This window comes from Capricornis sumatraensis, chromosome X (genome assembly GCF_032405125.1).
Source record: "Capricornis sumatraensis isolate serow.1 chromosome X, serow.2, whole genome shotgun sequence".
NCBI lineage: Eukaryota > Metazoa > Chordata > Mammalia > Artiodactyla > Bovidae > Capricornis > Capricornis sumatraensis.
Window position 1 is genome coordinate 53,484,915 of NC_091092.1, and position 16,442 is coordinate 53,501,356.

Sequence of the window (16,442 nt, forward strand, 5' to 3'; positions counted from 1 at the left end):
TTCCTTTTAGAGCACAAAACCCTCCAAAGAAAGCATTAGCTATGGAATTTCAGCTTGAGGGATTTGTACTCTCAGAAAGCAACAAGTCATATTTTGTTGCTTTTTTCTTTGTTTAGACAGACGTCATGGCATTTTCTTTGCTTTGAACACATATTTTAATCGCTTGAGCCCCTCTAAGCAATATGAAGCAATCGTAATCACAGATGTCCTTGATCCTTCCTGCCGTTCTCATTTCCCAAAATAGAATCCTTTCTCAGGATTCCTCATGAAATAGTACAGTTGAGCCTTTGTGTTTTAAAATCCTTATTATTTGAAAATAGCTTTATCTGCAACTATAATACTCCTGAGAAAAGAACCAAAAAAGAAAAACCTCACTGTAGATTTTTGACATATCTCATCCTCTTATAAAAACTTTCTTCACACACTAAATGACAGTTGAATATTTAACTCTGAAATTCAATATTTCATATTTATTGGTGGGAATATGAATGTTCATTAGGCTCTTAGATCAGATCCTTCATTAATTTTTAAGGACTGAGACATTGAACTGCTGAAATCTGTCATATGAATATGACATAGTGAATTTATATATGAAGTCTATATATTGATCTGGCCTTAATCTATCTATATCCCAGTTGCACTTAGGCTCATGTTGCTGTACTAGTAATGGGCCCTGCTGCTAGTCCTAATTCTGTTTCCTGACCTCTCCCTCTTGGGTGAGTCTTCTTTGCAAAGACATATGCATACATAAATCAATCACCACTCCTTTGAGTCCTGGAGTAACTGAGACAAGACAAAGACTCATCCTGTTGGGGAGATTTTATTAACCTTTGAACTTCTGGAGGGAGTTTTGTGGTCTTTCTCCAGAATGAACAGTGGGAGCTGAGAGAGTTTTGCTCTTTGGCATTTCCAGGGAAATACCTTCTTTCTCACATCCTGTAGTTTACGCCCCCCCCCCACCCTGCCCCAGTACATTATTCCTATTTTGAAGTGTCACATACTTTGAGGTGTCAAGTTCTAGTTAGAATATTTGAAGATCCTAAAGTGCCCAAATTGTTCATATCAAAGGGGCTGACCCTTCCTTGGAGATCCAGAAAATCCCAAAGGTGAGAAACAGAGAAATTTAGGCAGAAGTACTCTGAGCAATTTTACAGCCCACAAAAGGATCAAAACCATCTCAGCATGCAAATATCAGGCCCTAAAAGCAATTCTATCTACAGGAAGGAGATAAAGCCACCTTCCTGGCTGAGGCTCAAAGGGAAGGCCAAGAAATTTCCCAGGTCCTTGTACCTTTCTATGCATTCCAATTCCAACCTACTTTTCTTTAGATTAATTTGAATTCTTTGTAGCATTTGATTTCTTCAATCTCAATACACAATAAATAACAGTGCATATATGTATGTGAGTATACATATTTTCTCAAATGAATATTTTGAGTGCCTGTTCTATGTCTGACTCCATGTTCAGGTTTCTTTTGAATAGGAGACCAGTTCTTTATAAGCTTCACTGTTTTATGCTGAAGGAGAACAGATTATCTTACCCTAAAATATGCCATTTTTGCATGAGGAGCTGAAGGCAATGGAGACCTAGTAAGCCCAGGAAGAACTTTGTATCTCGCCCTTAACTGTCTAAAAGCACTTAGAAAGGGGGCCTTCGCCAGTGTTACAATAAAGAGGGACCCCTTCCAGGGCCTGAGAGTGGGCTCTTGTCTAACACTCAGAAATGAATTGTCTGAGAAGACACTGGTGCTGAAAGAGCAAGAGACTTTATTGGGACGGGGCACCTAGGTGGAGAACAGTAGGATAAGAGAACCCAGGAGAACTGCTCTGCCATGTAGCTCAGTCTTGGGTTTCATGGTGATGGGATTAGTTTCCAGGTAGTCTCTGGCAATCATTCTGACTCTGGGTTCTTCCTGGTGATGCACATGTCACTCAGTCAAGATGGATGCCACTGAGAAGGATTCTGGGCGGTGGTCAGACATTTGGCATCTCCTTTGACCTCTCCCAAATTCTTCTTGTCGGTGGGTAGCTTTTCAGTTCCAGGGTTCTTACCAGGACCTCCTGTTGTAAGATAATTCATGCAAGTGGTTACTATCATGCCTGGTCAGGGTGGGCGGTTTTGGTCAGTGGTTCCCCTAACATCAGGAAGGCAGCTATTACCAGAGATAACTTGAGAGATTATCTCTCATCTGAGAGATTTATCTGTAGGGCAGACAGGACAAACATTTGTTTACCAAACGTTTCCTCTCCTCCACCTGTAAATCGTTTTCTTTCTCTTGAAGCCTGGACCACTATCACTTCCTCAGCACATGGTGACATACAAACCATAAGTGTCTGGCTGCCTTCAAGTCTCACATGTTTGTGGGACTCCTGTACATAAGAAATTAAATTTATTTTTCTCCTGTCAGTCTATCTTTTTTATTATTACAGGGAGGTTTTAGCCAAGAATCCAGAGAAACAGAGAGAAAATTCTTTTTCCTTCCCTTCAGCGCTCTGTGTTTTCCTTTATTCATTGCCCTCTAGGGGTTTGCTTATCTTTGCTCCAACTTGTATCAGTTCTGCTGAGGCCTCTTTGGTTATCCATACTAAGGTTAGAATCTTCAAAGGGTAAACAATACCTGAGGGGAGAAAGGCATGTTGGTAGCAGTGTGCATCCATGTAAGCACACCCTAAAAATAGGAATCCTTGGGGACTTCCTTGGTGGTGCAGTGGCTAAGACTCTGCTCCCAATGCAGAGAGCCTGGGTTTGTCGCTAGTTAAAGAACTAGATCCCACATGCCACAACTAAGACGCAGCAACAGCCAAATGAAAGAGTAAATACATATTAAAAAAAAAAAAAGAATAGGAATTTTCACTGAAACAATTAATATTGTTTGACCCTCTTAAACTATTCCTCTACACCAGAGATTTCTTAGCAGACCTTGAGGACTTTTTTTTTGCTTTAACTCAAGAAACCATTCCATTTGGTGAGAAAATTTGTTCTGTCATATATCCTGAATTTGTTTGACTTTGTTTCACAGAATATATATCAGATAGTAGTTAGATCCATACTGATAATAAGTTGTTTGGTACATGCAATCTTTTTGACATATCTTTTCTGCAGTAATATAATGAATAAGTAAATCCCTAGACCTGCAAATGATCTCTTAATAAAGATGAAATAGTAAATTCATCAAGGGTATTCTGGACACCATAAATTATTTACCAAACCAAGCCTCCAGAAAGAATGAATCCCAAACAGAGAAACCTCATTTTAAAGGACACTCAAGGCCAAATCAACTGTCTTACTTTGACACATGTTGCTTAGCAAAGTGTTTACAGCACATATTTCCAGATATGAAATTTGTTGCCTTAACTAATCATCTTTGTCCTGGGGAAAATAAATGAAATTCAACAGAAAACTGATCTCCTAGATGTGTGGTTTTAAATAAACGATGATGATGAGAGGGAACCATAGGTGCTGAACCGCCCTGTGAATTCTTAAATCACTAAAGAAAGCAGCACTGGCAGAATAGTCCTCCCCCTTCCCTAAGTTTCTGCATAATAAGAGAATTGTGAAAAAAAAATCATTTTTTATCCAAATAAATCTGATGGTATTTGTTTTTTTTTTTTTTTTTTTTCTTTAATAGTAACAAGAAAAGAGGGAAGGAAATAGGTTGCTTGAAAGCCAGGCTGTTTTGAACCAATATTTACTTTTTGTTTGTTGATTGTTTTGTTTTGCCTTCTATTAGACAATTCTCAATTGTGTTGAACCTCAAGTATTTTTAATTCTCTTATTTATTCTTGAAACCTAGGAAAGCAGAGACCATATGGTATAGCTATAGTTAAAATAAGCTTTATCATCATCCTCCCAGGGCCCTGAAAGTCATAAACTATTTGAGTCCCTTTGTTCAGTACTCTCTTCTCTCCTAAGGCTTTAAGTAATGTCAAACACCAGCACAGAAACCAGTGGTAATAGAAAAACCAGCACAGATACCAACAAAGATGTCTTCAGTTTCCCTTTGATCATGTATCCCTTGCTCTCACCCATGCTTCCCTCAGCCAAAGCTTATGTTATTGAAAATGGAAACAAGAACCATGTGTTTACATATTTTACTGATGCTGTCACCCTTGGCCACTATCTGCACTGATGTCTATCTCAGAATGCTACAGAAGTATCCATAAGCGGTTGACAATCCCGAGGTATTCAAACCAAACCATTTTTGTGACTATCTAAACACATGAAACTTGCTTTATTGTATGAACTGACAGCATTTATAAAAGACAAGAAGTTGAAATGGAAAAGGCCATTGTTAGCTAAAAGAAATGAACATGTTTATTGACTGAAAATCACATGGAAAGACTGTCTTATCTAAGTGTCCAGGGAACCTGCTGTTATTCTAAACTTCCTAGTTAATGGTGTCCAAGTTCAGTTCAGTTCAGCCACTCAGTCGTGTCCAACTCTTTGCGACCCCATGAATTGGAGCACGCCAGGCCTCCCTGTCCATCACCATCTCCCGGAGTTCACTCAGACTCATATCCATCGAGTCCGAGGTGCCATCCAGACATCTCATCCTTGGTCGTCCCCTTCTCCTCCTGCCCCCAATCCCTCTCAGCATCAGAGTCTTTTCCAATGAGTCAACTCTTCGCATGAGGTGCCCAAAGTACTGGAGTTTCAGATTTAGCATCATTCCTTCCAAAGAAATCCCAGGGTTGATCTCCTTCAGAATGGACTGGTTGGATCTCCTTGCAGTCCAAGGGACTCTCAAGAGTCTTCTCCAACACCACAGTTCAAAAGCATCAATTCTTCAGCGCTCAGCCTTCTTCACAGTCCAACTCTCACATCCATACATGACCACAGGAAAAACCATAGCCTTGACTAGACGGACCTTAGCCAGCAAAGTAATGTCTCTGCTTTTGAATATGCTATCTATGTTGGTGATAACATTTCTTCCAAGGAGTAAGCATCTTTTAATTTCATGGCTGCAGTCACCATCTGCAGTGATTTTGGAGCCCAGAAAAATAAAGTATGACACTGTTTCTACTGTTTCCCCATCTATTTGCCATGAAGTGATGGGACCGGTTGCCATGATCTTCATTTTCTGAATGTTGAGCTTTAAGCCAACATTTTCACTCACCTCTTTCACTTTCATCAAGAGGCTTTTTAGTTCCTCTTCACTTTCTGCCATAAGGGTGGTGTCATCTGCATATCTGAGGTTATTGATATTTCTCCCGGCAATCTTGATTCCAGCTTGTGTTTCTTCCAGCCCAGCGTTCCTCATGATGTATTCTGCATATAAGTTAAATAAGCAGGGTGACAATATACAGCCTTGACACACTCCTTTTCCTATTTGGAACCAGTCTGTTGTTCTATGTCCAGTTCTAACTGTTGCTTCCTGACCTGCATACAGATTTCTCAAGAGACAGGTTAGGTGGTCTGGTATTCCCATCTCTTTGAGAATTTTCCACAGTTTATTGTGATCCACACAGTCAAAGGCTTTGGCATAGTCAATAAAGCAGCAATAGATGTTTTTCTGGAACTCTCTTGCTTTTTCCATGATCCAGCAGATGTTGGCAATTTGATCTCTGGTTCCTCTGCTTTTTCTAAAACCAGCTTGAACATCAGGGAGTTCACTGTTCACGTATTCCTGAAGCCTGGCTTGGAGAATTTTGAGCATTACTTTACTAGCATGTGAGATGAGTGCAATTGTGTAGTAGTTTGAGCATTCTTCGGCATTGCCTTTCTTTGGAATTGGAGTGAAAACTGACCTTTTCCAGTCCTGTGGCCACTGCTGAGTTTTCCAAATTTGCTGGCATATTGAGTGCACCACTTTCACAGCATCACCTTTCAGAATTTGAAACAGCTCAACCGGAATTCCATCACCTCCACTAGCTTTGTTCGTAGTGATGCTTTCTAAGGCCCACTTGACTTCACATTCCAGGATGTCTGGCTCTAGATTAGTGAGCACATCATCATGATTGTCTGGGTCGTGAAATTCTTTTTTGTAAAGTTTTTCCGTGTATTCTTGCCACCACTTCTTAATATCTTCTGCTTCTGTTAGGTCCATAGCATTTCTGTCCTTTATCGAGCCCATCTTGGCATGAAATATTCCCTTGGAATCTCTACTTTTCTTGAAGAGATCTCTAGTCTTTCCCACTCTGTGGTTTTCCTCTATTTCTTTGCATTGATCACAGAAGAATGCTTTCTTATCTCTTCTTGCTATTCTTTGGAACTCTGCATTTAGATGCTTATATCTTTGCTTTTGTCCTTTGCTTTTCACCTCTCTTCTTTTCACAACTATTTGTAAGGCCTCCCCAGACAGCCATTTTGCTTTTTTGCATTTCTTTTCCATGGAGATGGTCTTGATCCCTGTCTCCTGTACAATGTCACGAACCTCATTCCATAGTTCATCAGGCACTCTATCTATCAGATCTAGGCCCTTAAATCTATTTCTCACTTCCACTGTATAATCATAAGGGATTTGATTTAGGTCATACCTGAATGGTCTAGCTGTTTTCCCTACTTTCTTCAATTTGAGTCTGAATTTGGTAATAAGGACAGAGATGGCAAGGGTGAATGTCGACATTCTAAGAATCAGCGAACTAAAATGGACTGGAATGGGTGAATTTAACTCAGATGTCCATTATATCTACTACTGCAGGCAGGAATCCCTCAGAAGAAATGGAGTAGCCATCATGGTCAACAAAAGAGTCCAAAATGCAGTACTTGGATGCAATCTCAAAAACAACAGAATGATCTCTGTTCATCTCCAAGGCAACCCATTCAATATCACAGTTATCCAAGTCTATGCCCCAACCAGTAATGCTGAAGAAGCTGAAGTTGAATGGTTCTATGAAGACCTACAAGACCTTTCAGAACTACTATCCAAAAAATATGTCATTTTCATTATAGGGGACTGGAATGCAAAAGTAGGAAGTCAAGAAACACCTGGAGTAACAGGCAAATTTGGCCTTGGAATGCAGAATGAAGCAGGGCAAAGACTAATAGAGTTTTGCCAAGAAAATGCACTGGTCATAGCAAACACCCTCTTCCAACAACACAAGAGAAGACTCTACACAAGGACATCACCAGATAGTCAACACCGAGATCAGATTGATTATATTCTATGCAGCCAAAGATGGAGAAGCTCTATACAGTCAACAAAAACAAGACCAGGAGCTGACTGTGGCTCAGATCATGAACTCCTTATTACCCAATTCAGACTCAAATTGCAGAAAGTAGGAAAACCGCCAGATCATTCAGTAGGATCACATATACCCACAATTAATTTATTAAAAAAAACAAAAACCCAAGTACACCACTCAGAATCTTTTCCTCAGTGCTGGCACAGTGTCACCATAGCACAAGTCAAGGGAGGGCTGAACCAGAGTAACTCACCAATCCTATGAGGTTATCACTCATGACTAACACTGGTCAAGCCCCATGTCTCATCCTGGGTTCTCAAACATGAGGAAACTGTAAATGCAGTGGTGCCAGTGCTCATGTCAGAGAGGGGCAAGGGACTTCAGAGTACAGGGAGCATTTGACTAGAGGTGTTTAGGTAACAGAAAAGACAAATGTATCCTTTCATCTTCTTTGATAGCATGAAAGCACTGAATTCTTCCATAATATCATTTCCTAGTTTTGATATGATTTTCTTTCTTTCATTTTCTTATGTTTATGGATCTAGAAATACTTACAAATTAATAGGCATGTAGCTATTGAAGAACATCATTCAAAATTAAATGACTCATGCTTTCATAATTTTACCTTTATATAAGTATAGAGCTTATATATATATATATATATATATATATATATATATATATATATACAGAAAATAGAAATTCTTTACATGCCAATAAGTATAAAGTGTATCAATTTTTCACACGAGCAAGAATAAGGATATGGAAGACTAGAGTTGTGAGTGGTGTTATTTTTATAAAACTACGTATCAATGTTATAGCTATGCATTCCAGGAAACAAACTCACTCAGAAGGACAATGCAGATAGTGGAGTGCAGTTTATTACACCAGTGGTCCCAAGGCAGTCTCCTCTTAGCCAAGGACCCTAACTGACTGTTGTGAAAACTTATATACCTTAAATGTACTGCTCAAGCCCACATCCCCAGATTCCTTAAACCTAGCCTGGAAAGTGTTAAAGGGAGATACAATCAGGTTACAACCATGATTCATAATCAGAAGGGTCAGCTGGTTATATACTGTAGCCTACACCAATGGGTGCCATAAAGATTACAAAAGTGACTGACTACATAGGGGATTATTACATTCTTTTTGGTGATGGGAAATCTTGGTATGGAATCTAGTGTTTTTCAGTCCGGGAGCCCAGTTCAGCTGTAGGTATGTTATCCCCATGGCTACCAAGCACGTGGTCTAAAGCTCACTGAAAGTGCAAGATGGAGTTTCTTTCTTTTTCAAGATGGAGTCAGCTCAGTGTGTTCCTTTCCTCCCTCATAATGATTTCACTTTTAAAATTAATATGTTAAAAAAATGTTTCCCTAAAAGTATAAGCTTTATTTTTCTAACTTTGGTTTAAAGATTTTACATTTGTTAATCATAATTTGCATTCTTTAGTTTGTTTAACAGATGATTTTGATTATTTTAAAAATCCTTTTTTTAAAGTATGTTAACAAATCTTTACTTTTAAAATAATTTACATTGTTATAAACATATATTACATTTCGCATACTTTGAGTATAATTATATTTTTATCCTTTACAACATTACTTTTGTCAACCAAAAACAAATTTTCACAACCTAAAAGTTAAGAGTTCTGTTTTGAGATTCCACGGGAATTTTTAGGACTTAAGCCCAGGAAGCAGCATCTCAGGTTACCGTGAAAGAACTGCTCCAAGGAGGTGGAGGGCGAGCCAGGATATGTAAGAGTTTTGCAACAAAGGGCAGGTAATAGGAATGCAAGATTAGTATTAATAAAAGAAAACTAGGTATCTCAAGTTAAGGAATTTAGCCCTTTTCTCTGTATGGGAAGATGCAAGAGTCTGGGCTCACTGGAATCATTCCTTTGATATGCATCTAAGCTATCAGGGGCCAGCATCCTGTGTTTTCAAACTGAGTTCCCTCAAGGCTCACCCATGGGAGTGGATATAGTATGAAGGCTGCCCCAGGTCCGAGGTCAGGGGCAGCGGCCTAGAGTGCCAGGCTGCGAAGGCACAGGAACAGCCGAGAGAAGCTACCCTGCGTCTGAGGTCAAGAGCAGCAGCCAAGAGTAGCTACCCCTCGTCCGAGGTCAGTGGCGGCCAGGAGGAGCTACCCTGCGTCCGAGGTCATGGGCAGCAGCCAAGAAGAGCTACCTCGCATCCGAGGTCAGGGTGGTGGCCGAGAGGAGCTACCCAAGTCCGAGGTCAGGGGCGGCCGGGAGAAGTCCCCTCACACCTGAAGCCAGGGGCAGTGACCTTGAGGAGCCAACCCGAGCCCGAGGCCAAGGCTGGAGGCTGAGAGGAGCATCCTGAGGAGCAGTGGCTGCTCAGGTGCAGGAGGGCCTAAAGGAGCTATCCCACGTTGAAGGTCACGAACGGTGGTGGTAGTGAGATACACCTCGTCCAAGGTAAGGAGCAGCGGCTGTGCTTTGCTGGAGCAGCTGTGAAGAGATACCTCACGCCCAAGGTAAGAGAAACCCAAGTAAGATGATAGGTGTTGCAAAAGGGCATCAGAGGGCAGACACACTGAAACCATACTCACAGAAAACTAGTCAATCTAATCATACTAGGACCACAGCCTTGCCTAACTCAATGAAACCAAGCCATGCCCATGGGGCAACCCAAGATGGGCGGGTCATGGTGGAGAGGTCTGACAGAGTGTGGTCCACTGGAGAAGGGAATGGCAAGCCACTTCAGTATTCTTGCCTTGAGAACCCCATGAACAGTATGAAAAGGCAAAATGATAGTATACCAAAAGAGGAACTCCACAGGTCATTAGGTGCCCAACATGCTACTGGAGATCAGTGGAGAAATAACTCCAGAAAGAATGAAGGGATGGAGCCAAAGCAAAAACAACACCCAGTTGTGGATGCGACTGGTGATAGAAGCGAGGTCCGATGCTGTAAAGAGCAATATTGCATAGGAACCTGGAATGTCAGGTCCATGAATCAAGGCAAATTGGAAGTGGTCAAACAAGAGACGGCAAGGGTGAACGTCGACATTCTAGGAATCAGCAAACTAAAATGGACTGGAATTGGTGAATTTAACTCAGATGACCATTATATCTACTACTGTGGGCAGGAATCCCTCAGAAGAAATGGAGTAGCCATCATGGTCAACACAAGAGTCCGAAATGCAGTACTTGGATGCAATCTTCAAAACAACAGAATGATCTCTGTTCATCTCCAAGGCAACCCATTCAATATCACAGTTATCCAAGTCTATGCCCAAACCAGTAATGCTGAAGAAACTGAAGTTGAACGGTTTTATGAAGACCTACAAGACCTTTTAGAACTAACATCCAAAAAAGATGTCCTTTTCATTATAGGGGACAAGAATGCAAAAGTAGGAAGTCAAGAAACACCTGGAGTAACAGGCAAATTTGGCCTTGGAATGTGGAATGAAGCAGGGCAAAGACTAATAGAGTTTTGCCAAGAAAATGCACTGGTCATAGCAAACACCCTCTTCCAACAACACAAGAGAAGACTCTACACATGGACATCACCAGGTGGTCAACACTGAAATCAAATTGATTATATTCTCTGCAGCCAAAGATGGAGAAGCTCTATATAGTCAACAAAACAAGACCAGGAGCTGACTGTGGCTCAGATCATGAACTCCTTATTGCCAAATTCAGACTGAAATTGAAGAAAGTAGGGAAAACCGCTAGATCATTCAAGTATGACCTAAATGAAATCCCTTATGATTATACAGTGGAAGTGAGAAATAGATTTAAGGGCCTAGATCTGATAGATAGAGTGCCTGATGAACTATGGAATGAGGTTCGTGACATTGTACAGGAGACAGGGATCAAGACCATCTCCGTGGAAAAGAAATGCAAAAAAGCAAAATAGCTGTCTGGGGAGGCCTTACAAAGACCTGTGAAAAGAAGAGAGGTGAAACGCAAAGAAGAAAAGGAAAGATATAAGCATCTGAATGCAGAGTTCCAAAGAATAGCAAGAAGAGATAAGAAAGCCTTCTTCAGCAATCAATGCAAAGAAATGGAGGAAAACCACGGAATGGGAAAGACTAGAGATCTCTTCAAGAAAATTAGAGATTCCAAGGGAACATTTCATGCCAAGATGGGCTCGATAAAGGACAGAAATGCTATGGACCTAACAGAGGCATAAGATATTAAGAAGAGGTGGCAAGAATACATGGAAGAACTGTACAAAAAAGATCTTCATGACCCAGACAATCATGATGATGTGCTCACTAATCTAGAGCCAGACATCTTGGAATGTGAAGTCAAGTGGGCCTTAGAAAGCATCACTATGAACAAAGCTAGTGGGTGTGATGGAATTCCAGTTGAGCTGTTTCAAATCCTGAAAGGTGATGCTGTGAAAGTGGTGCACTCAATATGCCAGCAAATTTGGAAAACTCAGCAGTGGCCACAGGACTGGAAAAGGTCAGTTTTCATTCCAATTCCAAAGAAAGGCAATGCCAAAGAATGTTCAAACTACCGCACAATTGCATTCATCTCACACGCTAGTAAAGTAATGCTCAAAATTCTCCAAGCCAGGCTTCAGGAATACGTGAACAGTGAACTCCCTGATGTTCAAGCTGGTTATAGAAAAGGCAGAGGAACCAGAGATCAAATTGCCAACATCTGCTGGATCATGGAAAAAGCAAGAGAGTCCCAGAAAATCATCTATTTCTGCTTTATTGACTATGCCAAAGCCTTTGTGTGGATCACAATAAACTGTGGAAAATTCTGAAAGAGATGGGAATCCAACACCTCCTGACTTGAGAAATCTGTATGCAGGTTAGGGAGCAACAGTTAGAACTGGACATGGAACAACAGACTGGTTCCAAATAGGAAAAGGAATACATCAAGGCTGTGTATTGTCACCCTGCTTTTTTAACTTATATGCAGAGTACATCATGAGGAACTCTGGACTGGAAGAAACACAAGCTGGAATCAAGATTGCCAGGAGAAATATCAATAACCTCAGATATGCAGATGACATCACCCTTATGGCAGAAAGTGAAGAGGAACTAAAAAGCCTCTTGATGAAAGTGAATGAGGAGCGTGAAAAAGTTTGCTTACAGCTCAACATTCAGAAAACGGAGATCATGGCATCCGGTCCCATCACTTCATGGGCAATAGTTGGGCAAACAGTAGAAATAGTGTCAGACTTTATTTTGGGGGGCTCCAGAGTCACTGCAGATGGTGACTGCAGCCATGAAATTAAAAGACGCTTACTCCTTGGAAGGAAAGTTATGACCAACCTAGACAGTATGTTCAAAAGCAGAGACATTACTTTGCCGACTAAGGTCCGTTTAGTCAAGGCTATGGTTTTTCCTGTGGTCATGTATGGATGTGAGAGTTGGACTGTGAAGAAAGCTGAGCGCCGAAGAATTGATGCTTTTGAACCGTGGTGTTTGAGAAGACTCTTGAGAGTCCCTTGGACTGCAAGGAGATCCAACCAGTCCATTCTGAAGGAGATCAACCCTGGGATTTCTTTGGAAGGAATGATGCTAAATCTGAAACTCCAGTACTTTGGGCACCTCATGAGAAGAGTTGACTCATTGGAAAAGACTTTAATGCTAGGAGTGATTGGGGGCAGGAGAAGGGGACGACAGAGGATGAGATGGCTGGATGGCATCACTGACTCAATGGACATGAGTCTGTGTGAACTCCGGGAAGTGGTGATGAACAGGGAGACCTGGCGTGCTGCGATTCATGAAGTCGCAAAGAGTCGGACACGACTGAGCGACTGAACTGAACTGAACTGAGGTGGAAGGAATTCTTTGTTTCCTCTTTGAGTTCCCTCAGGGCTCACAGTCAGTGGTGGCGGCAATCCATGACTCTGACATCCTTTGTGTACTGATAGGGCAGGCAACATTTTATTTCTCACTTTCAATAAAAATTATATAAAAATCGATAAAAGCATAATTACATATTATGCAAACGATTATTAGTGGTATGGGATTAACAGACACAGACTATTATATATAAAATAGATAACCAAGGAGAATATACTGTACAGTGAAAGGAAACATAACTCTTATAATAATCTATAATGAAATATAATCAGCAAAAATACTGAATCACTATGCTGTACACATGAAGCCCACACAAATTAGAAGATTATACTTAAATAATGGTGAGAAAAAGATATCAAAGAATTGAAGAAACGTATAATAATTTATGAATTATCTTTATCTTTATTTTGTTTTTCATCTAAGCATTGCCAGCTAATCCACAGAACATCAGGCCTGTGTAATCATATTTTAGTTGCCTTTGATATTTTGGCAACTTTCTGTAATGTAAAAAATGTAGCTTTATACTTACTTTTGATATAGTTATTATGGAACTATGCGTGCATGCTCACTCACTCATTCATGTCTGACTCTTTGCAACTCTGGAAATTGTAGCCCGCCAGCCTCCTTTTTCCATGGGATTTTCCAGGCAAGAATAATGGCTTACCCATTAGTGGTTAAGTGATTTGCCTTAGGCTACTGTAGGAAATCACTTTAAATCAAAACCTCCATATAACAGAAATCTGTATTGGAGGAGTCACTAGAACTTAAGGCAGCTGGAAGAATACATTTTACTTTCAAATACATTATTCTGGGGGAATCAAAAGGAACGCCGATTATCTAGGAAAAGGAAGGACAGTCCACATCTAAACTATTGTTAGCAGTGGGCCAACAGGAGTTTCACTGGGTTCCAACAGCTCCCTTGTTTGGAACAAGGCCTCTCTTGTCCTGCTAAATCTTCCTGGCATTTGAAGAAGAATCATCACAATAAAGTAGGACTTAAGTTCTAAGTTTCTGTTGAAGCCAAGTAAAAGTGTTTCATACAGTGTCTCCTTAAAATAGTAAGTTCTAGCTCTTAAAAATTGTTTTGCATAACTTTTATCTCATTTGTCTTTTTTTTTTTTTCTTTCTTGCTGACCTACTAGAAGGACACAGATGTGGAGATGAGGGAGGTTGCCCTACTCACCAACTGTAAAGAGGCAGGTGGCTTTGCTGTCAGAGAAGCGGATACATGGAAACAGTGCATTTTATAAAATGCCTAGAAGAGACACTTAGAATTGGATATGGAACAACAGACTGGTTCCAAATTGGGAAATGAGTACATCAAGGCTGTATATTGTCACCCTGCTGATTTAACTTATATGAAGCATACATCATGAGAAATGCTGGGCTGGATGAAACATAAGCTGGAATCAAGTTTGCCAGGAGGATATGAAGATGCCACCACCCTAATGGCAGAAATCGAATAACTAAAGAGCCTCTTGATGATAGTGAAAGGGGAGAGTGAAAAAGTTGGCTTAAAACTCAACATTCAGAAAACTAAGATCATGGCATCTGGTCCCATCACTTCATGGCAAATAGATGGGAAAACAATGGAAACGGTGACAGACTTTATTTTTTTGGGCTCCAAAATGACTGCAGATGGTGATTGCAGCCATGAAATTAAAAGATGCTTGCTCCTTGGAAAAAAAGTTATGACCAACCTAGGCAGCATATTAAAAAGCAGAGACATTACTTTGCTAACAAAGGTCTGTCTAGTCAACACTATGGTTTTTCATGTATGGATGTGAAAGTTGGACTATAAAGAAAGCTGAGCACTGAAGAATTGATGCTTTTGAATTGTGATGTTGGAGGAGACTCTTGAGAGTCCCTTGGAGTGCGAGGACCTCCAACCAGTCCATCCTAAAGGAAATCAGTTCTGAATATTCATTGGAAGGACTGGTGCTGAAGCTAAAGCTCCAATACATTGGCCACCTGATGCAAAGAGCCAACTCATTACAAAAGACCCTGATGCTGGGAAAGATTGAAGGTGGGAGGAGAAGGGAATAACAGAGGATGAGATGGTTGGATGGCATCACCGACTCAATGGACATGAGTTTGAGCAAGCTCCAGTTGTTGGTGATGGACAGGGAAGTCTGGCATGCTGCAGTCCATGGAATTGCAGAGTCGGACATGACTGAGTGATTGAACTGGATTGAACACCTGCTCGAATCCTGTTTCTGAATGCAGGAGAACGCTGAGGTCCCCCAGCAAATGCAGAGCCTGGGGGCCTGATGTAGCTGATAGAAATGAGGCTCCACTGAGGGAGTGTTTAGGGGAAGAATAGAGCTCAATGTTGGTGGGACTGTTCTGTGGAATCAGTCTAGAGTGCAAGGCCAAGAGGTAATGAGAAAACAGGATTCCAATTAGAGATAGCCTTTTGGTGTTTGGAATTGAGGGTAGTAGCTGAGTCAATGGAGCTTTTTGATGTGGCTGATGTACCCAAAGAAAGGCAATACCAAATAATGCTCAAAGTACCACACAATTGCACTCATCTCACATGCTAGTAAAGTAATGCTCAAAATTCTCCAAGCCAGGCTTCAGCAATACATGAAACATGAACTTCCAGATGTTCAAGCTGGTTTTAGAAAAGGCAGAGGAACCAGAGATCAAATTGCCAACATCCGCTGGATCATCAAAAAAGCAAGAGAGTTCCAGAATACATATCTTTCTGTTTTATTGACTATGCCAAAGCCTTTGACTGTGTGGATCACAATAAACTGTGGAAAATTCTCAAAGAGATGGGAATACCAGACCACCTAACCTGCCTCTTGAGAAACCTATATGCAGGTCAGGAAGCAACAGTTAGAACTGGACATGGAACAACAGACTGGTTCCAAGTAGGAAAAGGAGTGCATCAAGACTGTATATCATCACCCTGCTTATTTAACTTATATGTAGAGTACATCATGAGAAATGCTGGGCTGGAAGAAGCACAAGCGGGAGTCAAGATTGCTGGGAGAAATATCAATAATCTCAGATATGCAGATGACACCACGCTTATGGCTCTAAGTTAAGAGGAACTAAAGAGCCTCTTAATGAAAGTGAAAGAGGAGAGGGAAAAGATGGCTTAAAGCTCAACATTAAGAACACGAAGATCATGGCATCTGGTCCCATCACTTTATGGGAAATAGATGCGAAACAGTGGAAACAGTGTCAGACTTTCTTTTTTTGGGGCTCCAAAATCATGGCAGATGGTGACTGCAGCCATGAAATTAAAAGATGCTTACTCCTTGGAAGGAAAGTTATGACCAACCTAGATAGCATGTTGAAAAGCAGAGACATTACTTTGCCAACAAAGGTCCATCCAGTCAAGGCTATGGTTTTTCCAGTAGTCATGTATGGATGTGAGAGTTGGACACTGAAGAAAGCTGAGCGCTGAAGAATTAATGCTTTTGAACTGTGTTGTTGGAGAAGACTCTTGAGCATTCTTTGGACTGCAAGGAGATCCAACCAGTCCATTCTGAAGGAGATCAGTCCT

At 40.9% G+C, this 16,442-nt stretch overlaps 1 protein-coding gene across 1 annotated transcript in view; it reads left to right on the forward strand.

The window, feature by feature from the left end:
• Positions 1–9,285: 9,285 nt before the first annotated feature.
• The window catches only part of LOC138071669 (RNA polymerase II elongation factor ELL2-like), a 112,256-nt gene continuing 105,099 nt past the window's right edge, over positions 9,286–16,442 (forward strand). Inside the window, exons 1-2 of the mRNA XM_068963137.1 lie at positions 9,286–9,360; positions 9,525–9,623. Coding sequence (XP_068819238.1) covers positions 9,286–9,360; positions 9,525–9,623 — 174 coding nt within the window. The remainder of the gene's footprint in view (positions 9,361–9,524; positions 9,624–16,442) is intronic.